The sequence below is a fragment of the Podarcis melisellensis genome (assembly GCF_964234715.1).
Source record: "Podarcis melisellensis genome assembly, chromosome: 5".
NCBI lineage: Eukaryota > Metazoa > Chordata > Lepidosauria > Squamata > Lacertidae > Podarcis > Podarcis melisellensis.
Genome location: NC_138537.1, coordinates 89,148,776 through 89,169,459, shown reverse-complemented (window position 1 = coordinate 89,169,459; position 20,684 = coordinate 89,148,776). Strand labels below are relative to the sequence as shown.

At 46.1% G+C, this 20,684-nt stretch overlaps 1 protein-coding gene and 1 long non-coding RNA gene across 2 annotated transcripts in view; one reads left to right on the top strand and one right to left on the bottom strand.

Moving 5' to 3' along the window:
- LOC309370296 overlaps positions 1-5,382 on the bottom strand; it is a 232,310-nt gene extending 226,928 nt beyond the window's left edge. The window contains exons 1-2 of the long non-coding RNA XR_014168495.1: positions 5,246-5,382; positions 786-3,417 (exon numbers count right to left, since the gene is read on the bottom strand). This is a non-coding gene — a long non-coding RNA (uncharacterized lncRNA). The remainder of the gene's footprint in view (positions 1-785; positions 3,418-5,245) is intronic.
- An 81-nt stretch (positions 5,383-5,463) lies between these two features.
- Positions 5,464-19,369, top strand: MTG1 (mitochondrial ribosome associated GTPase 1). The gene is made up of 11 exons (XM_081911868.1): positions 5,464-5,596; positions 7,969-8,035; positions 9,472-9,574; positions 10,179-10,259; positions 10,517-10,573; positions 12,725-12,815; positions 12,994-13,055; positions 14,969-15,065; positions 16,666-16,747; positions 16,854-16,966; positions 17,718-19,369. Exons 1-11 carry the CDS (start codon positions 5,491-5,493, stop codon positions 17,813-17,815), a joined length of 957 nt encoding a protein of 318 aa, XP_081767994.1. The 5' UTR covers positions 5,464-5,490; the 3' UTR covers positions 17,816-19,369.
- Positions 19,370-20,684: the final 1,315 nt, after the last annotated feature.

The following is a 20,684-nucleotide window of genomic DNA, read 5'->3' as shown; positions in this document are numbered from 1 at the left end:
GCCACTCATCTCACGCCCCTCTCAAAACAGGTGCCGTAGAATAGCTTAAACAAATCTTACCACATTTCCAGTGTGCTGTGTATTTTAGTATATTGGGAGCAGGGCGTCCCTGTAGGGCATGGGTAGGCAAACTAAGGCCCGGGGGCCGGATCCAGCACAATCGCTGTCTAAATCCGACCCGCGGACGGTCCGGGAATCAGCGTGTTTTTACAAGAGTAGAATTTGTCCTTTTATTTAAAAGGCATCTCTGGGTTATTTGTGGGGCATAGGTAAAGGTAAAGGGACCCCTGACCATTAGGTCCAGGCGTGGCCGACTCTGGGGTTGCGGCGCTCATCTCGCTTTACTGGCCGAGGGAGCCGGCGTACAGCTTCTGGGTCATGTGGCCAGCATGACTAAGCCGCTTCTGGCGAACCAGAGCAGCGCACAGAAATGCCATTTACCTTCCCACCGGAGCGTTACCTATTTATCTACTTGCACTTTGATGTGCTTTCAAACTGCTAGGTTGGCAGGAGCAGGGACCGAGCAACGGGAGCTCACCCCGTCGCGGGGATTTGAACCGCTGACCTTCTGATCAGCAAGTCCTAGGCTCTGTGGTTTAACCCACAGCGCCACCCGTGTCCCTCTGTGGGGCATAGGAATTTGTTAATCCCCCGCCCCCCCACAATAAATATAGTCTGGCTGCCCACAAGGTCTGAGGAACAGTGGACTGGCCCCCTGCTGAAAAAGTTTGCTGACCCCTGCTGTAGGAACCTGGAAACCATGCATCTTTAGGAGAGCAAGACACTGTGTTCAATAGTCCCTGGCAAATTGCAGGGGAAGGAACAGTATTTTGACAAGTGATGCTTGGGTCCCACAAATATAGAAGGTAAAGGGCATGGAAGGAGGAAAAGATTCCTTGTCTTTTCAAAGTAGGGAGACTTTTGCTTCCCACTGTGTTAAACCTGCAGTTGATAGAAAATGCGGAGAAGACGACAAGCTCTGGGGAAGTATTAGTTGTTATGAGGAAACAAGTTCGGAAGATTAAGGATGAGAGAAGTCTTGCGTTTTTGAGCAAATGTGGATCAAATTTGAGCTAATCGTTCAGCATGAAATCAAACTGTTAGAAGCTACAAGCAAACAAAAAGTAGTCTCACACTGACGCTTGAAAAGTTCCTTAGCAGGTTTTATTTTTAATTAAACATGAACAAGATTGTGCTCTACAAGTTAACTTTTGGAAGAGGTTGGTACCCAGCATGATGAGGTTTAATAACTAATAACTTCAACTCATTGATCCTCCTCAGTGGCAGTGAAGGCGACACTTTGCTGCCTCCATTGCATCCTCAATGTGCGTCCAACAGAGTTTTCCAGGGAGCACAGGGACTTTTATGGTTGTACCTAAAGGAGGTGGTAGAACTGACAATGGCCTGCTGAGCATGCATTCTGCCAATGTAGGTCAATACAGGGTTTGATGGTGGTCAGACACAGTCTCAGATTATTGACTCATCACCTGCTGCTGTGCTTTGTCTTCATAGCAGTAATTGCTGGAAAACCCTTATTGCAAAGATGTGTGCCACCAAATGGCAGCAGCACAGATATTGCTTCACCAGCAGGCTCAGGAAACTCATTGATAACTGAGTAATTTTGGTCACATGAAGCCAAAATTTAGATAACCTCGCCTCCAAATATTAATATTTGAAGGTCCTGTCTATCACGTGTCAGTTCAACGAGTTGCATCTGTACAAATACAGCTTTGTGACATCAGAGCGATGTCACTCAAACTTCTCTGGTTTTTTCCAGCAGGAAAGTAATGGGAAAATTTTGACTGAGCAAATTTCAAATCACCTTTGGCTTAACTATTAACTAAGCCTAGTGGCAGATTTGGTGACAGCTCATCAAAAGGTCCTCGTACATGGAGTTGTTTTGAGTGACTACTATAGCTTGCCTCTGATATATACAGTAGTTGCTGCTTTTGGTACCTGCACATCAGAAGAGGGCAGTTGTATTCAAAACAACTGTTCCTGGATCTGCTGTCTGCCGTCAGAAAGAGTTTCCCAAGACTTGAGCCTTTCTGACACTCAGTTACTGGTGTCAATAAAACAACAGGTTTGAAGACGTATTCATCATACCGGTTAAGGATTAAAGCAGTACAGTGGTACCTCGGTTTACAAACTTAATCCGTTCCGGAAGTCTGTTCTTAAACCAAAACCATTCATAAACCGAGGCGCGCTTTCCCTATTGAGGCCTCCCGCCGCCTGTGCCCTTCCATTGTTCAGATTCCATTCTTAGACTGAGGTAAAGTTCTCAAACCAAGACACTATTTCTGGTTTTGCAGTTTGTAAACCAAATCGTTCTTAAACCGGACTGTTCTTACACCGAGGTACCACTGCAATGATTTTGGGTCGTCTTATAAAGCCTGCGACCCACTTGTATGCGCTTTGTGACCCACAGGAAACACTAACCTAGAGGATAAATTGTGCTCCCCACTGTTCACCCATAAAATCAAAGTTACAGCGTTGCACTTCTCATCGTTAAAGCGCTGTGATATAGTTCGTATTCCTCTTGCCATGTTTGGTCTGTTTAAAGTACGCTACAGTAGTGAGGAAGAGGGTTAATACCCATCTCTAGTGGGATGAGAGAGACTGACATTGGCATTGGACAGACATAATGGCACTCACAGATAAAGCACTTGCCGTGTGTTGTGTACATGCTCCATCAAACATCAGCGCACTTAGCATATGGGGCAGCTACCGCTACCTTTATCCGAGCATCTTATGCATGACCAAGCAGGTTACCTGTGACTTCTGTTGCTTTTGTTTTGCCCCTAACAGAGCGGTTCTTGCAGATTACAGCACAGAATTAGCCAGGCTAGAATCAGGATGTTGCCCAAAGCTTAACAGCAGTTTACACAGGAAGCGGAGGGAACATTATTAGAATTGCACCAGGTGGCCACAAGGCAGCTCAAGAGGACAACCGAGTTTCCCACAGAAAGAATGTCCAAAAAGATTTCTTTCCCCACCCCAGACCTTTAATCACAGATCTTGCAGGCGCTTTTCCTCAAGGTGGATGCCGCTGCCCTGTTGAGAGGGTGAGCCGAGGCCTGTCAGTTGGGCCAGCTCGTGTTGGCAGAAGGCAAAAAGAGCTGCTAGTACCAGTTGGTGCAGGAGATGAGATAGCGGACGTCATCCAGCATGTCTAGGAGCCAGCCTGTGCGCTGGCTAGGGCCCCTTTCTCGCTCTCCACTGGGGGAAGGTGGTGGCAGTGGTGTCGGGATGTGAACGGCATGTTCCTCGATGGACACCTTTGCAACCTCCACAGCTGGAATCTCCACAGCTGGAATCTCCGTATCTGAAACATCCACAGCTGGAACCTCTGCAGCTGCAACGTCCGCAGCTGCCTCTGCCTGCGGGTCCCCCGACGGTGTCTCTTCACTGCTCATTCTGAGGTTGGGGACAGAAAGAAACTTTGGATTAGGCACAGCTTGGTTGTTGCTTAGCCATACTTTGGCACCTGTGTGGTGAAAGCCCTATAAGCTTAATTATGTGTGTGTGTTTGTGTATAATTTTTTTTATTAATTTTTTAATTACATTGTCCAATTTACATTTCAAAATATTCATTTAAACAACCTTAAATCAATGATTTCTTCTCTTTCTGTGGTTCATTTTGCATACCATAAAGGTAAAGGTAAAGGGACCCCTGACCATTAGGTCCAGTCATGACCGACTCTGGGGTTGCGGCGCTCATCTCGCTCTATAGGCTGAGGGAGACGGCATTTGTCGCAGACAGCTTCCGGGTCATGTGGCCAGCATGACTAAGCCGCTTCTGGCGAACCAGAGCAGTGCACGGAAACGCCATTTACCTTCCTGCCAGAGCGGTCCCTATTTATCTACTTGCACTTTGACGTGCTTTCGAACTGCTAGGTTGGCAGGAGCAGGGACTGAGCAACGGGAGCTCACCCCTTCACGGGGATTCGAACCGCCAACCTTCTGAATGGCAAGTCCTAGGCTCAGTGGTTTAACCCACAGCGCCACATCCCTGCATATTTTACATGAACTAAACTTTTTGGTGATCCATTGTTACGTCCATCAAAATTCATTTACACTGTTGAATTTATCTTAATGATACCAGTGTTGTTAAATAAAAACAGTTTTCACCCATATAATCAGTAAACATTTTCCAGTCTTCTTTAAAGGTATATTCCTCTTTTTCTCTCATTCCATAAGTTAAATCTGCAAGCTGCGCGTATTCCATCAATTTAAGTTGCCATTCTTCTTTGGTTGGCTCACTCATTTTCCATTTTGGGGCTAACAAAACATGGGCAGCAGTATCAGCATAAATAAATAATCTTTTTTGACTCCTGGGAATTTCCCTTTGAATTATATCCCCAACGAAAAGGACTCTGTTTTTTTTGGAAAGTTAACTTTTAAACATTTTTTTTCAATTCATTATATATCATTTCCCAATACTCTCTTACCCATCTACAAGTCCACCAGTGTTTGAAATTAGCCAGGCACGTTTTACGACTGGGAATTGTCAGGAGGCGAGCACTTTGAGGAATCTTGTTGCCGTGTAGGGCGACTGAGACTCAATAATAAAATTGCCGCCAATGGCGCCGAGAGCACAGGAGAATTGTATCCCAGCCAGACTCCAGAATTGGTTCGCTTTCTGTTTTTGCTCATGTCTTTCTGTTTTTGCTCATGTAACCTTGGTTCCAAGAGCCATGTGATAAATAGCTATCCTTGTTTCTAACACTGCCTGTACCTCGGGTTAAGTACTTAATTCGTTCCAGAGGTCCGTACTTAACCGGAAGCACCACTTTAGCTAATGGGGCCTCCCACATCCGCTGTGCCACCAGAGCACAATTTCTGTTCTTATCCTGAAGCAAAGTTCTTATCCTGAAGCAATATTTCTGGGTTAGCGGAGTCTGTAAAAGCCCACATAGGTATATGGTAAATTCCTGAATTTCCCTCCCGCTCCCCCAGTGTTTCCTATGGCCAGCAGTCATTCCATTAAACAGAGCAAAAAAAACAACACACCACCACCTAATGTCAACAGAAATAACAACACCACAAAAAATAAAATACTGATCAGCCTACTCCGTGCAATTCTAGGGCTCAGCAAGGACCACGAGGTCTGTATCCCCACCCTCAAAAAATACACGGTATTTTCGAACCAAACTACGCAGAAAGGTGCGTTCACACGTTTGCGTGAAACACGTGTGCGACCCTTGCGGGTCAGAACACTTCAGCCGTCGCTTTGCTCCCCTACCTGCCTCAACGACGAGCCCCGCTCTCCGTTCTGCGCATGCGGCCTGGGGTGGCTTACGGGAGCCTTATGGGAGCGCCGGCGGGCATCCGTTCCCAACCACTGACGTCACAGAGGCCCGCCCCTCTCTCGGATTGGTGGGGCGGGGCCTTTGTTCCGTTGCCGTAGAAACAAAACCGGGCCTCTCTACCGGAAGTGCGTATAGCCGCCTGACAGGCAGTTGCCGAGAGAGGCCGAAAGAGGCAGGCATGCGGCTCACGTCTCTCTTGCGGGCGCCGCTCCGAGGCTGGCGGGAGCGGTTCGACTACGGCGGCCGGGATGTGGCCCACTGGTTTCCCGGGCACATGGCGAGAGGCACGTTGGGCCGGTGACCACTCGGGTGGGGAGCGGGGGGAAAGTAGCGCGCAGGCCGGACTTCCGGTAGAAACCAGGGACGTGGCCCCTCTAGGCCGAGGAGTCTCTGTGGTGTGGCCTCTCTAGGCCGAGGCGTCTCTGTGGCGTGGCTCAAAGCCCTTTTGCTTTAATATCTGTTTTGTTGTTTAGTCGTTTAGTCGTGTCCGACTCTTCGTGACCCCATGGACCAGAGCACGCCAGGCACTCCTGTCTTCCACTGCCTCCCGCAGTTTGGTCAAACTCATGCTGGTAGCTTCGAGAACACTGTCCAACCATCTCGTCCTCTGTCGTCCCCTTCTCCTTGTGCCCTCCATCTTTCCCAACATCAGGGTCTTTTCCAGGGAGTCTTCTCTTCTCATGAGGTGGCCAAAGTACTGGAGCCTCAGCTTCATGATCTGTCCTTCTAGTGAGCACTCAGGGCTGATTTCCTTAAGCATGGAGAGGTTTGATCTTCTTGCAGTCCATGGGACTCTCAAGAGTCTCCTCCAGCACCAGAATTCAAAAGCATCAATTCTTCGGCAATCAGCCTTCTTTATGGTCCAGCTCTCACTTCCATACATCACTACTGGGAAAACCAGAGCTTTTACTATACGGACCTTTGTTGGCAAGGTGATGTCTTTGCTTTTTAAGATGTTGTCTAGGTTTGTCATTGCTTTTCTCCCAAGAAGCAGGTGTCTTTTAATTTCGTGACTGCTGTCACCATCTGCAGTGATCATGGAGCCCAAGAAAGTAAAATCTCTCACTGCCTCCATTTCTTCCCCTTCTATTTGCCAGGAGGTAATGGGCCCAGTGGCCATGATCTTCCATTTTTTTGATGTTGAGCTTCAAACCATATTTTGCGCTCTCCTCTTTCACCCTCATTAAAAGATTCTTTAATTCCTCCTCACTTTCTGCCATCAATGTTGTGTCATCTGCATATCTGAGGTTGTTGATATTTCTTCCGGCAATCTCGGCTAGGGATTCATCCAGCCTAGCCTTTCGCATGATGAATTCTGCATATAAGTTAAATAAGCAGGGAGACATTTTTGTTTATTTGGTTAAAAAAACAAAACCCTCTTTTTCTGCTATAAAGGCTCCCAGGCCGGCTTACATGAAATCAGAACAAGACACTCCCTGACTGCAGGCTTAAAATCTAAAATCACATGTGCACGCGCACAGCACACAAGGAAAAAAGGGAGGAGGAGGGAAGAGGAAAATCAAAATCCACTGACAGCTGTTCCTTCATGGACAAGATTCAGGAGCAGGAGGTTCCTGGTGGAGCTGGGCCCTCCAGAAAAGTTGATGGAGTGAGCCTCCTGCTTATTGTCTCTCCCAGTAGGGAGTCTGGTGAAACAGTTGCCCCCAGGGTGATTGCCGAAGGGGAGAGGAGGTGGCCTGGTCTGTAACAACAGAGCTGATGGGTGAGCTCTGCTCTCCTGCTGCTGGAATTGTACATGTGCCTGCACATCTTCATGCCTTTAAATTTTTATTAATTTTGAAGAAATGGGATATAAGCATAACATTATCCAAACAGTTGGTTCCACCCCTCTCCTAGAACTGTATGCATAGTTGGTGGGCATCAGTCATCAGAGTATTCATTTGGATATGTCTTATATTAGCAAAATCGTCCATATAAGTTGTATCATTCAGGGGGTGTGACATAGCTGTCAACTTTCAGATTTGAAAATAAGGGATCAGCAGCCTCGAAAATAAGGAATCAGCAACCTCATCTGTCCCAGGGACAGTCTACGGGATATCTAACAATCCGGGATAGCAGTGGGAAACGGTGCTGGAATAAGGGAATTTCCCGCAAAAAAGGGGAAGGTTGACAGCTATGGGGTGTGATCTCTTAGCTTCTCAGTTAAAGCAATTGTCCATTATATGATATGTAGATGATCAGGTTTCCCCCATTTTTTTATTTGCTGTGAGCAGTTGTGCCGTTACCAAAAGAAAAGTGATAAGTTCCTTGTGCAATGATTTAATCTGAATATCTTTTTAAATTGTTAAGAAACCTTGGAATGGGTTGCATTGTACACCCTGACTTGTAATTTTGCTTATTTCTGCAAATACCCTTTGCCAAAACAGTTGCACTAATTCACATGTGCACCGCATATGAAAAATCATGCCTATTACCTTCCACCTTCTCCAGCATGCTGCAGAGGATGTTTTGTCTATATAGCTGAGTATTACGGGTGTTAAATTCTATGTATTAGCTTAAAAGAATTTACTCAAATCCTGGTTGATAATGATTTTAGTGGGGGGTTTGTCCATAGACTATTCCAATCTGCCTCTTCAAATTTGATACCAAAGTCCATTTCCTGATTTTGTTTAATACTTTGGTGGTTTTTTTGCAGGGCTGAAGGATATGCAGAAACGCCTGCGAGTGGTCGACTGCTTACTGGAGGTTCACGATGCCCGCATATCCTTTTGTGGGGCTCAGCAAGCCCACAAGCTACACCCAATAAAACACACCCTTTCCCTTAGAAAGAATTCCTGGGCACTGCAGTTTTACCCCCTCACAGAGTTAACAATCTTCATGCAGCTTCACTGTCTGCTGGTTTGCTTCCATTTATAATAATAATAAAATAATAATAATATATTACTATTATTATTATTAGGGACGCGGGTGGCGCTGTGGGTTAAACCACAGAGCCTAGGACTTGCCGATCAGAAGGACGGCAGTTCGAATCCCCACGACGGAGTGAGCTCCCGTTGTTCGGTCCCAGCTCCTGCCAACCTAGCAGTTTGAAAGCATGTCAAAGTGCAAGTAGATAAATAGGTACTGCTCCGGCGGGAAGGTAAATGGTGTTTCCGTGCGCTGCTCTGGTTCACCAGAAGCGGCTTAGTCATGCTGGCCACATGACCCTGAAGCTGTACGCCGGCTCCCTCGGCCAATAAAGCGCTGCAACCCCAGAGTTGGTCACGACTGGACCTAATTGTCAGGGGTCCCTTTACCTTTACCTTTACTATTGTTATTATTATTATTATTATTATTATTATCATTATTATCATTTCTACCCCGCCCATCTGGCTGGGTTTTCTCTGGGCAGCTTTCAACAGAACATCAAAAACAAAATAAAACTTCAAACATTAAAAACTTCCCTAAACAGGGCTGCCTTCAGATGTCTTCTAACAGTCAGATAGTGGTTTATTTCCTTGATATCTGATGGGAGGGCGTTTCAGTTGGCTGGTTGCCATTGTTGTTGTTGTTGTTGTTCCACCCCCGCTGCCACCATTTTCCCTGAGAACAACTCATGACGACTTACAACTAAACATAAGAAAAGCTAAGAATGTAGGGAAATAATAATAATAAGCAAACATTTATAGAATTAAAGCTATAGGTAGATGGATAGATACATTAATAGACTTTTAGATATAAGATCTATTAAAACCATACAAGTATGTAATTACAGTAATTACAGCACTGCTGCAGCCTTTTCATTAAAAGCAGTCAGTTCCCAAAAGTCTGTTGGAACAAGAAAGTCTTCATCTATTAAAATTAATGGAATATGCAAAAATGGCGAAACTCACCAGAAGAATAAGAAATCAAGAAGAAGAGAGACTTTTTAAAACAGAACGGTGGGAAATTATTGATTATTTGAGGACATATTGTAAATGATTGATATAAACATGGGCAGTAAGAGATAACTAAGGAAAGGATAAGGGAGAAATGTATAAATATATTTGAATTGTATATGCAGTAATAAAAGAATATGAAATCAGTAACTGCAGAAGGGAGCGGGGAGGGAAGTCAAGCAGAAAGTAAGTTAGATTTTTAAATATTTTTGTTTTTCTAAATGTACACTAGGCTGCTGCTGCTTTTCTCGTCTCTTTTTGGCTCCTTAGCACATGCACATCCCACTCTCAGGCCGGAACCCTCAGTTGCAGGAAGCCTTAGGTATCCGCCCACACTTATTACTGTTGAACAAAATGGATCTGGCAGACCTAACCCACAAACAGGTAAGACCCAAGTAGGTTCGTTCTGCATTTGTCACTTTGACCAGCCCACAAACAAATTCACAGGCTGAGAAACAGCAGCATGAGTTTTCCAACTGGACATCTTGGAACTTATTTTTAATGTAAATTGTCTTGGGATTCCTTCTGAATCATGAGGCAAGATAGAAATAAAATTCGTATTTTCTCTGGCCCTTTTTGCTGTCTCATGCTGACTGAGGTTCAGCAGGTGAGGACTGGAGAAAAGGCTTTCTCCATCAGAGTCTATGAAATGACCTCCCCAGGCAATTGCAGTTGCATTGAGAGAAAACTTAAAACTGATTTATTCCACTGGACATTTTCTAGCTAAAGGTACATTTTAAAGTTCTATTTTTACATGGGTCCTCCCCCTTTCTTTTTCTGCCTCTGCTGTATTGTTTTATACTGTTGCTGTATTGTTTTATACTGTTGCTTTGTTCTGTTCTTTTGAGTTAATGCAAGTTGTCAGCTGCCTTGTATCTACTTTGTGAATAAAGGCGAGATACACGTTCTTTGTAAATAAACAGTATAAATAACTCTCATCTTCTTCACGCTCCCTGATTTCATAAATCTCTTCTTTATATGTTTATAGAGGATTCTAGAATGTTTGGAACAGCAAGGTGTTAGGAACGTCCTCTTCACGGATTGCCTGAAAGATGAAAATATCCAAAAGGTACTACTTTGCTGTCAGAGCAAAGTTACATTCTGGTAAGGTAGGTTAGGAGTGGAAGTTTTGCATCCTAAAATCAAGCGTCTTTCTTGTGCTTGTTCGTGGCTGAAATGGTGAGACCTTGTCTCTTAGCAGATTTATTGGGGGATTGAAAAGAGAGAGAGAGAGACGGACCAGTTGTCCTGTTGATCTCTCTCATTTAGGGGCCAAGAGCAGCCCAACAGTAGTTCCACTGAAACTGCTCTTTTATTTCTTTACAGATTATTCCCCATGTCACAGAACTGATCAGCAGCAGTCCGCGGTACCAGAGGGATGAGGTCAGTTGTATTGTATATAGTCAGTGCTTTTTTTCCTTGGAAGAAAAGTTGCCGGCACTGTGTACCATTGATATTATCACGAGGGGATTCCACAGCTGAATACAGAATATTTAGCATGGCATTTTACAAATGTGATTTTTATTCCGGAGCATGCAAGGGGTGGGGAGATAGTAGCAATTATTTGCTGACTGATTTCCAATTAGTGAAGCCTCTTGATGAGCATGAAACACAGCTTGCCCTCCCAACTTTTGACATTATTTTATAGAGTTCCATAACTGTCAACTTACAGATTTGAAAATACGGGACCAGCAGCCTTGAAAATAAGGGATCAGCAGCCAAAATAAGGGATCAACAATTACTTTGATGAAATACATATTTTGTTGCCTGCAAATGGCTTTAGATACCTATTAGGTCCATAAATTACCATATAGCATATATTCAACACAAGAAAACAGCAACAATTTGTTGTTGACAAAGGACAGCTGGACATAGAAAGGGCCCCATTACCTTCAGTAGCTTATTTAAGGGACATCATCAATAAGGGACAGCAGCAGGACATGGCGCTGGGATAAGGGACTGTCCCGCCAAATTAGGGACGATTGACAGCTATGGAGAGTTCTGAGAACAGTTACAGTCTCTGCCCAGAAAACTATCCCCCATCCTGCATTCTCCCCCACTTTCTCCTCCCCCTTTCTTTCCTCCATTCCCCCTCCCTCCTGAGAAATCACAGGAGGAATTGCTGCTTCTCTCCACCACTGGAGGAGGCAGACTCAGGCCTCTGCAGCACTGGGAAGCTTTTTTTGGGGAAGTGATGGAAAGTGTAACAGGGCCTCCCGCTTTCATCCTGACAGGCAGCCACCGCTGTCCGCATCTGTGATGCGTTACACATTTTTAACCCCCCCCCCCAAGTACAGTGGTAGCTCAGGTTACATACGCTTCAGGAGAGCCAGTGTGGTGTAGTAGTTAAGAGCGGTAGTCTCGTAATCTGGGGAACCGGGTTCGCGTCTCCGCTCCTCCACATGCACCTTGGGCCAGTCACACTTCTTTGAAGTCTCTCAGCCCCACTCACCTCACAGAGTGTTTGTTGTGGGGGAGGAAGGGAAAGGAGAATGTTGGCTGCTTTGAGACTTCTTCGGGTAGTCATAAAGCGGGATATCAAATCCAAACTCCTCTTCTTCTTCAGGTTATATACTCCGCTAACCCAGAAATAGTGCTTCAGGTTAAGAACTGTGCTTCAGGTTGAGAACAGAAATCGTGCTCTGGCGGCACGGTGGCAGCAGCAAGAGGCCCCATTAGCTAATGTGGTGCTTCAGGTTAAGAACAGTTTCAGGTTAAGAACGGACCTCTGGAACGAATTAAGTACTTAACCCGAGGTACCACTGTAGCCTGATGACAATGGTTCCATTTCTACAAGCACAGGATAGGGACAGGATATTAACATCTGCAATCAACTGCTGTGGGGCAGGAAGATGGGGTGGGGGATAGGGAGTGGGGCGGCTGAGCTATTTGCCCTTCATTTCTGCAGATGGATATACGGTATTTTTCGCCCCATAGGGCGCACCGGCCCATAGGGGGAAATAAAGAAAAAAAAACATTTTCCCCCCAGAACAGGCAGCTCTCCGCAAGCTTTGGGAGACCAGCGCGACTTCCCGCTGGGCTCCCACGGCTTGCGGATATCTGCCTGAAGCCCAAACCAGGTCAGGGAACAGCGGGATGGCGGCGCTCCGCCTCCCCGCTGTCCCCCGAGCTTGTGGGGCTGGCGGCGGGGAGAAGCGCGCTTCTCCTCGCCGCAAGCCTCCAAACCAGGTCGGGGAACTGAAGCCTGGGGTGCGCTGTGCAGCGCGCCCCAGGCTTCGAGGTGCAGGCTGCTATCCGCAAGCCTAGGGAGCCCAACAGGAACTCCCATGGGCTCCCAAGGCTTGCGGAGAGCTTCCTGAAGCCTGGAGAGCAAGAGGGGTCGGCGTACACTGACCCCTTTCGCTCTCCAGGCTTCAGCGAAAGCCTGCATTCGCCCCATAGGACGCACACACATTTCCCCTTCATTTTTTGAGGGGAAAAAGTGCGTCCTATAGGGCGAAAAATACGGTACTTCTGTTGTCGGCTATTTTTGCAAGGCTACAGAGCGCTTCTGGCCTTTCTCCTTGGTTCCAGAACGTGGAGAGCTGCATCATGGTCATTGGAGTGCCAAATGTGGGGAAATCATCCGTCATCAATTCGCTGAGAAGGGTGCACCTCAGAAAAGGTATGTTTTGCTCCTTCGGATTGGACCAATAGCGCTGGTGCATGTGAGCAGATTCCATGGCAACAGTTATGGTCCAAAAGGCCTAGGGACCTATTCTGTTGACAGCTACTCTGTATGTTGCGTGTAACTGCTGATCTCTCCCCCTCCCCTTTCTCTCTCCCCTCTGCCCAACCCAAAGGGAAAGCCTCCATGGTTGGGGGGACACCAGGCATTACCAGAGCAGTTCTCACCAGAATCCAGGTAATACACAAATTGGGAAGTGGCTGGGGGGCTGCAGTGCAAGACTCCTTTTCTGGGTATATGAAAGCGAAGGATGTACTGTATCACAGATGGATATTCTGTCAGTGATAAATGGCAGGGCTTGAGCAGTGTTGCCATGAATATGTAGCCTCCCAATGTGGCAGGGAAAACCTCTGTGCTCACAGAAGACGGACCTGCGAAGTGTGCAGAGGTGGGTTCTATGTCTGGTTAGATTTGTGTCGGATGTAAACATACAAGTCAACAGGCAGCGCCTGTGTTGTTGTTGTTTAGTCGTTTAGTCGTGTCCGACTCTTCGTGATCCCATGGACCAGAGCACGCCAGGCACTCCTGTCTTCCACTGCCTCCCGCAGTTTGGTCAAACTCATGCTGGTAGCTTCGAGAACACTGTCCCACCATCTCGTCCTCTATCGTCCCCTTCTCCTTGTGCCCTCCATCTTTCCCAACGTCAGGGTCTTTTCCAGGGAGTCTTCTCTTCTCATGAGGTGGCCAAAGTATTGGAGCCTCAGCTTCAGGATCTGTCCTTCCAGTGAGCACTCAGGGCTGATTTCCTTAAGAATGGATAGGTTTGATCTTCTTGCAGTCCATGGGACTCTCAAGAGTCTCCTCCAGCACCATAGTTCAAAAGCATCAATTCTTCGGTGATCAGCCTTCTTTATGGTCCAGCTCTCACTTCCATACATCTGTGTTACATCTTCCTATTTGCATTAATTGGGAATGCTTAAGGCAGCTGGTGAGAATCATTTAAATTTTTTAGTAGAAAAGCAGCGTGTCATTTTTGTGTACGGGTCAGCATGTCAGATTAGGGCCAGGGAGACCCAGATTCAAATCCCCACTTGGCCGTGAGATTTACTAAGCTAGTGCCTGGGCAAGTTGCTATCTTTCAGCATAATTTATCTCACTGGATGTTGGGAGGATAGAATGGAGCTGGGTGCGAGTTGACCCAGGTACACTGTCCTGAGCTTCTTAGAAGGAAAGCCGAGATATAAAATCAATAGTAAAATTCCTAAAAATACAAAACAGGAGCAGAAAAAAATTACACACCACTAGGCTTCAGGAGTCACACCATCTTCAGGAGTCACAAACCTTTCAACACCCTAAGAAGACAAAGCCCAAACTATATAGAAAATTAAAACTAGCAAATGCTGAGATAAACAGGACAGACTTTCTCTGGCAGTTGTAGTTGGCATCTGTCTGTGTCAAGGGACAATGGAGTGCACCCCCGGGGGTGAAGTCCAACGGTCACAGAATCACAGCGCCTGCTGTAGCCGCAGAAACCAGTAACTCCTAGCTGCTCCCTCCCACGTGGTTTTTGCTGCATCAGCAGCACCAAAGTGAGCCCTGGCAGCTAAAAGATAATAGAGAAGATTCCAGGTGGATCTCCCTTGCAGTTGGGTCTTAGTTATAGAAGAAGAAAAAATCCTTCCCCTGTAGTAACCCACTTAACCTCCATGGGTAGTGGAAGCTGGAGATCCAGTGAAGATCTCAGTTGCTGAGATCAGTTACTACAGCTGGTCATTCAGATTGTCTGATCCCAGATTGTTTAGGGACTGATGAGGCAGAAGCAGCACTAGTTTTAATTGTGCTCACCAGCAAACTTTGAGTCCGTGACAGTTCTTAAGAATTGCTGCAATATTCATACATTGTTGAGCCTCTGGCTGGCTGCTGTTTTCTGAATCAGTTGAAGTTTCCCAAAGCAACTGTGTGTGTGTAAACTGTTGTAGTAATCAAGGCTGGATGTTTCTAGAGAATCTGGGTCTTGTCTCAAGCAGGACCCCTCTATTCAGAAAGCTGCACTGTTTCTTGAGCATTGCAAGTGAGCTGGGTAGCCATTTTTTAAGCGTATTCTTAGAGCATCATTTCCCAAAAGGATGTTAGATGTCTCCATGTTTCAGGTGAGCGAAAGGCCCATCATGTTCTTGCTGGATACTCCTGGAGTGCTGTCTCCCCAGATTGGGTGTGTGGAAACAGGACTGAAGTTAGCACTCTGCGGTAAGAGGACTCGGTGCATATATGCTACTTATGGGGTCTGGGTAGGAGATGCAATTTTATTTTATTTTCATAAAGCACCACTTTTGTAAAACAGCAACTCAAAGGGCTCAACAAGACGAATTCTTGACCTTGCTGGCTAAGAAAGCAATGCCCCAGGCAGGGGATGGAAATAGCCACATAAGATCCATTGCCAGGGAACCAGAAAAGTCAACTTTTTTCTTAAAAGTCTGAAATGGGGGAAAAATGGGACTTTTGGGAGCAAAATGAATATATTTCCATCTTTTGGGGTGATGAGTGAAATATTTTTTTAAGAATTATGTTAAAATGTTATATAATTCAGGTTGCTATAACTTTTCTAGCCCACAGATTGAAAAAGAAATCATATTTGTGATAATAGCATTGCGACTTTTGTTTGACTCCACTACTGAACAAAACAAGGCAATTTGGCTCAGATTCCACTAAGGAGTTGTGCTGGTGGAAGCCAGCAGAAGTCATGCTAGCACGATATGGCTTCCTCCACTCTCATCCCATGCCCCCCAATAGTTCTGGGGGTTCAGGAGACCCCCTCTAGAACAGCGCATAGGGGGGAAAGAGGGTAGATTGTTCAATAAGGCAAGCAGAATTGCTTGCGCTGACAAAGTGACCATAATACTGTGATGTTGAATTCCTTGCTTTATGCTTGATGTTGCAAACGTACTTTTAAAATTTGCAGAATACAGAGCATTCTTAGGCTTTTGATCCAATCTGGGAATCTGCTGCTGCAGCATAATAGCAAGGCAAACCCTCCATCGTTCCACATTGTTCTGTGAACCACCCTGAGACCACGAGATATAGGACGGTATAGAAATTCAAATAATAAAACAACAACAACAAACCTGCAGCTGTGAGGCTTGCTCACAAGTCCAGGGCTGGCTCTTTAAACCATCTTCCTGTATTAGTTCCTCGCCTATGGCTCTGCATATTGCCCTGTGTATCCTGACCCATGAGTGACGCGGGTGGCGCTGTGGGTTAAACCACAGAGCCTATGACTTGCCAATCAGAAGGTCGCCGGTTCGAATCCCCGCGACAGGGTGAGCTCCCGTTGCTCAGTCCCTGCTCCTGCCCACCTAGCAGTTCAAAAGCACGTCAAAGTGCAAGTAGATAAATAGGTACCGCTCTGGCGGAAAGGTAAACAGCGTTTCTATGCACTGCTCTGGTTCGCCAGAAGCGGCTTAGTCATGCCGGCCACATGACCCGGAAGCTGTACGCCGGCTCCCTCGATGAGAGTCGGTCACGACTGGACCTAATGGTCAGGGGTCCCTTTACTTTTACTTATCCTGACCCATACTAATATGAAGCTTGGAAGACAGTAGGGGCAAGCAGGGATCACGTGCTTACTTAAACCCCTTTGGAGTCCTGGATTCTGCATTGTTTGGCACCCCAGCGCAACCAGGATTTGGGGGTGTGCTGCATCTTTGCCCAAATGAACATCTGGCTCAGCTTGGGCACTAGAGCGCCTTATTGACCATATCTCCAGCTGCTCATTTGCCGTAGGGCAATGCTTGGTGGGTATAGATCAGCCCAACTCTGCCACAAATCCCTCTGGCCATTTTTCACCCAGGAGCGATCAAGGATCACCTGGTGGGCGAGGATGTCATTGCCGATTACCTTCTTTACACACTGAACCAGCGACAGCAATTCAGGTGAGACAATCCAGGGGTTGGGGTTGGAAACACTGGATATGGGAGTCTCCTGGTTTTTTGTTTTTTTTAAAAAAGAAACCTCTCCTTTTGTTCCTTGACCATGCAGTTACGTAGAACGTTATGGGCTGGATGGTCCTTCGGATAACGTGGAGAGCGTACTTAAGAGCATCGCTCTGAACCTGGGGAAGACTCAAAAAATCAAAGTACTGACTGGCACAGGTGAGCCCCGTCCTCCTCTCCCTGCCAGCAGCTGTTTAGGCTGTATCCGCCTGGAAATTGGGGTGGAAAGAGTTCAGCCTAGAGGTAAAACACATGTAGAGAAGCATGTGTCCCTTGTGTCCGCTGGCATTTCCTGATGTCCTGCATCTCGGAAGGTGAGGTTTGGTGATCGCCTTTGTGTGCTGCTGCTGTTGCTCTGACATAGTGACGATGGGTGTGGTGTTTGCCTCCTAGGTGAGTCATAAAGGGTTAAAATGAGTGTGATATGATTGGCCAGTGGAAACTGATAGGAGGAGTTGGGGTTAGAGGGGGAGTTGTGTGAAAGTCAGTTGAGAGTTGGGAGTTGAAGAAGGAGGTGGGAGGTTATGTCTGTGGGTTGGTTGAGTTGTGTGGTGAGGGAGTGAGAGGAATTGTTTGGTGGAGTCAGATAGATAGTTGGAATAATCAGTTTGAAGTTGTTAGGAACGTATAGGATAGTTAAGGAACTAAGTTTAAGAAACTACCGAGGAAAATTAACAGAAACCATAAGCTTGTTCATGCCTATAAATAAACTTGATTATTTGTTAATGTTAACAACTGTCTGGACTCCGTGATTACCCGTGAGTTGAAACAGGTTGGTGGCAGCGAAGAAAGCAATCACAGTGGTGGCACAGGGTCAACAGACCGTCAAACGTCCGGGGGCCCTGTGTAATCGCCACAGTGGGCACAGACAGTTCTGTAATTCAGTCTTCTCCGTCCTTTTGCCCGGCAGGAAATGTGACCGTGAAGGCACCAAATTACAACGCAGCAGCGTCTGAGTTTATCCACACTTTCCGCAAGGGACTCCTGGGGAAAGTCATGCTTGACTAAGGGCAGCACTTTCCTAGGCGGTGCTGAAGTTTTTTCCTGGGTCGTTCTGGAGGATTCTACCTGGGACAGCAGTGTGCCGTCCTTAAGCCTGGAGCCTCTGGCAGGTTGACCTCCTTTGTGGATGCAGTTGCAGAGCCCCCAGATGAGGATGGAGCAGGCAGCAGTGGCCATAACTGGCTGCGTTTCTCCCTCTTTTCTGTACGTCTTCCCTCACTGCCCCACCTGCCGTTCCTTCTCCAGGTTGCAGCAGTCGAACGAGTTTTTTATTTTGAGAGAGAGGAAAGGCTTTCTTCAGCAGCTGAAGCACAGTGATCGTAAGGAACCTGTTACAGGTTGCGGTGTCTGTGCGAACAGTTTGTCAGCAAGTTGCACGTGCAATAAGCTAACTGATGACCCTGAGTACCCTTGGGATTATTACTTCCGGGGGGCTTTTCACTGCTGCTTGCTGCTTTCCCTGTGCCAGTATGGAGTACGCAATGATTCTCAGCTTGTCTCTGCTTTCTAAGCAATAACACGAGAGTACTGCCATTCTACTTTCATTTTAAAAAGTGATGTAGGTTATGTTGATTTTTAACTTGTTTGAACTATGTATGTAAGCTGTCTCCGAATGGTGGCTAACAGTGGTTTTAGTAAATGGTTTTTAAAGAAATAGTTCCAGTTCAAAGGAGTTATTTCTGCCTCCTGCTGCCTTACTCTCAGCGAGGACTTCACCTCCCCTTTGTTGCCTTCTGCCTGCTCTTACAATATATTATTAAAATGTGAATTGGCCATGTCTTGGGGCAGATCTGTTGCACAAAGTTGATCTGATGCAAAGGGACATTTTACTCAGCCTGGAAAAATTGGCCATAATTCGGAAGTGACTGAGCTGGTTAACTTCTTCCCTTTAGAGTGATCTGGGCAGTTGATTTGTTTTGCTGTCTCCAGCTTCTTTGCTCTTCTGCTCTCGTCATCCTTGCTGGATTTTTGTTGACCTCTCCGCTTTATTAGGGGCCGATGTGGATGAGAAAGGAATCTCAACTATTTATTCCCCCAGTCTAGCATGAAAGGATTTTCCATTGTAATGGCTGGGGGCTGCCCTGATGGCACACACTGTCGAAATAAGATGGAAGCATTCAAAAGCAACGCTTGGGAAACAATAGCGTTGGGGCAGACGGGAGAAGATGTTTTAAGGACGTAGCAGTTCACCTGTGAGGCTACATGAGGATTGCTTCCTCGTTGGATTTAATAGAAGAGCAGCCAAGAGTTGAAACTAAATTTTGAAGATGCTCAGGTAGTGAAAAACTGACTTATTCTTATCTAACACTTTTTATATCAAATGTCTGAGACATTTATCAGGACATTTATCAGGCCCAGATCCTGGTATTCCCCCCGCCATAATGTATTTCACTGTATTTAGAATAAATTATGCAGGTGTACAGATAATCTGACAAATAACACAGTAAATTGTCCGAATTATTCTTGTCATCTGCAGTGCTCTGTGATTTGCTTTGTTGCTGTAAAAATAACTACACAGCTCATTGCTCTTAAAATACAAGATTTCAAAAGGAACATAAACATGGATTAACTCTCTTTTTTTATTTTCACATCACCTTTCAAACACGAGAAAAGAGTGTTGAGACACAGTGTCACGAATTGGGCCTCTCCATTTCCCCACATTTTGTATAGGTGAGGGCTACCCATGATTACAAAGTACAGAAGAGGTAATTTTGTAAACATGCTACTTACATGGAAATATCTCGTGTGGGCTCTCATGAATGAAGCACCCTTCTCGCTCCCACCCCCGAGGCCCCGGAGACAGCACACGGTACTTGTTATTTAGCTCCACAGATTTCTTACCGAACGTCATAAAATCAAGGTGAAGGATCTTCACATTTGACTTATTACAAAAGCTGCCGTAAAAAGTTAACTTGTTGCACAAAATGTGGTCCAAAGAGTTGGAACTGGACTGATAAGGACTTGGCGAAATGTGCACACACATTTTAAAACTGTTTTCTTTGTGGCGAGCTAAGCGAAAACCTAAAAACAGGAAAATAAATAACGAAGACTGAACTGGTGCCAGTGTTGGCAGTGACTGCTGAGCAGCGGCAGCTTGGAGCTGTGATGGAGAACGTGTGAGAGGCAGCCCGTGTCTCCTAGCCAGGCACAAGTTGTGTCGCTATTCATTCTGCTGCAGTTGGCCCCTAAGATTTGGCTGTGTAAGACTTCAACCCTAAGCATGCTGCCATCATGGAATAAGTTTCCTTTTAAATTTGTAAACTTGGCTTGCAGCTGAAAGAGAGTGGTCTTTATTGGCATTTAAATGGACAAGGAGCCACTGACTTCATTGGGCAGCTTAATCCGAAGTGCAGCTCCTGCTATACAGCCAGTTTTAGCTTAAGCTCTTTGAAACTTTTTGTACCGATTTGGACAATCAGTCCATTTTGCCTAGTAGTCTAACTTCTGCTGGTTCGGGGGGGTGGGGGGTGGCGAGCAGCCTTAGGCAGAAGTCTTTCTCTGCCTCTGCTACCTGAGATCTCTTTAACTAAAGATTCCAGGGATTGAAGCAGGAACTTTCTACAGTGATACCTTGGTTTAAACAGCTTCGTTTATGAACAACTTGGATTAAGAATGCTGCAAACGCAGAAGTAGGTGTTTTGGTTTGTGAACTTTGCCTTGGAGGCAGAACATGTTCCGCTTCCTGTCGAGTGTGTTCCATTTGTAAATTGAGTCCCTCGCTGCTCTGGGAAAGCGTGCCTTGGTTTAAGAACACTTTGGTTTAAGAACGGACTTCCAGAATGGATTAAGTTTGTAAACCAAGGTACCACTGTATATGCAAATCATGAGCCCTGCCACTGAGCTATAGCACTTCCCCCGTGTGTCCCGTCCCCCC

Excerpts from the sequence above, each read along its gene's own strand:
- MTG1 (XM_081911868.1), top strand. The coding sequence starts at position 5,491 with ATGCGGCTCACGTCTCTCTTGCGGGCGCCGCTCCGAGGCTGGCGGGAG. Across the intron at positions 8,036-9,471 it reads GAGGTTCACGATGCCCGCAT|CCCACTCTCAGGCCGGAACC; the intron begins ATCCTTTTGTGG and ends GCACATGCACAT. Across the intron at positions 15,066-16,665 it reads ACTGAAGTTAGCACTCTGCG|GAGCGATCAAGGATCACCTG; the intron begins GTAAGAGGACTC and ends TTTTTCACCCAG.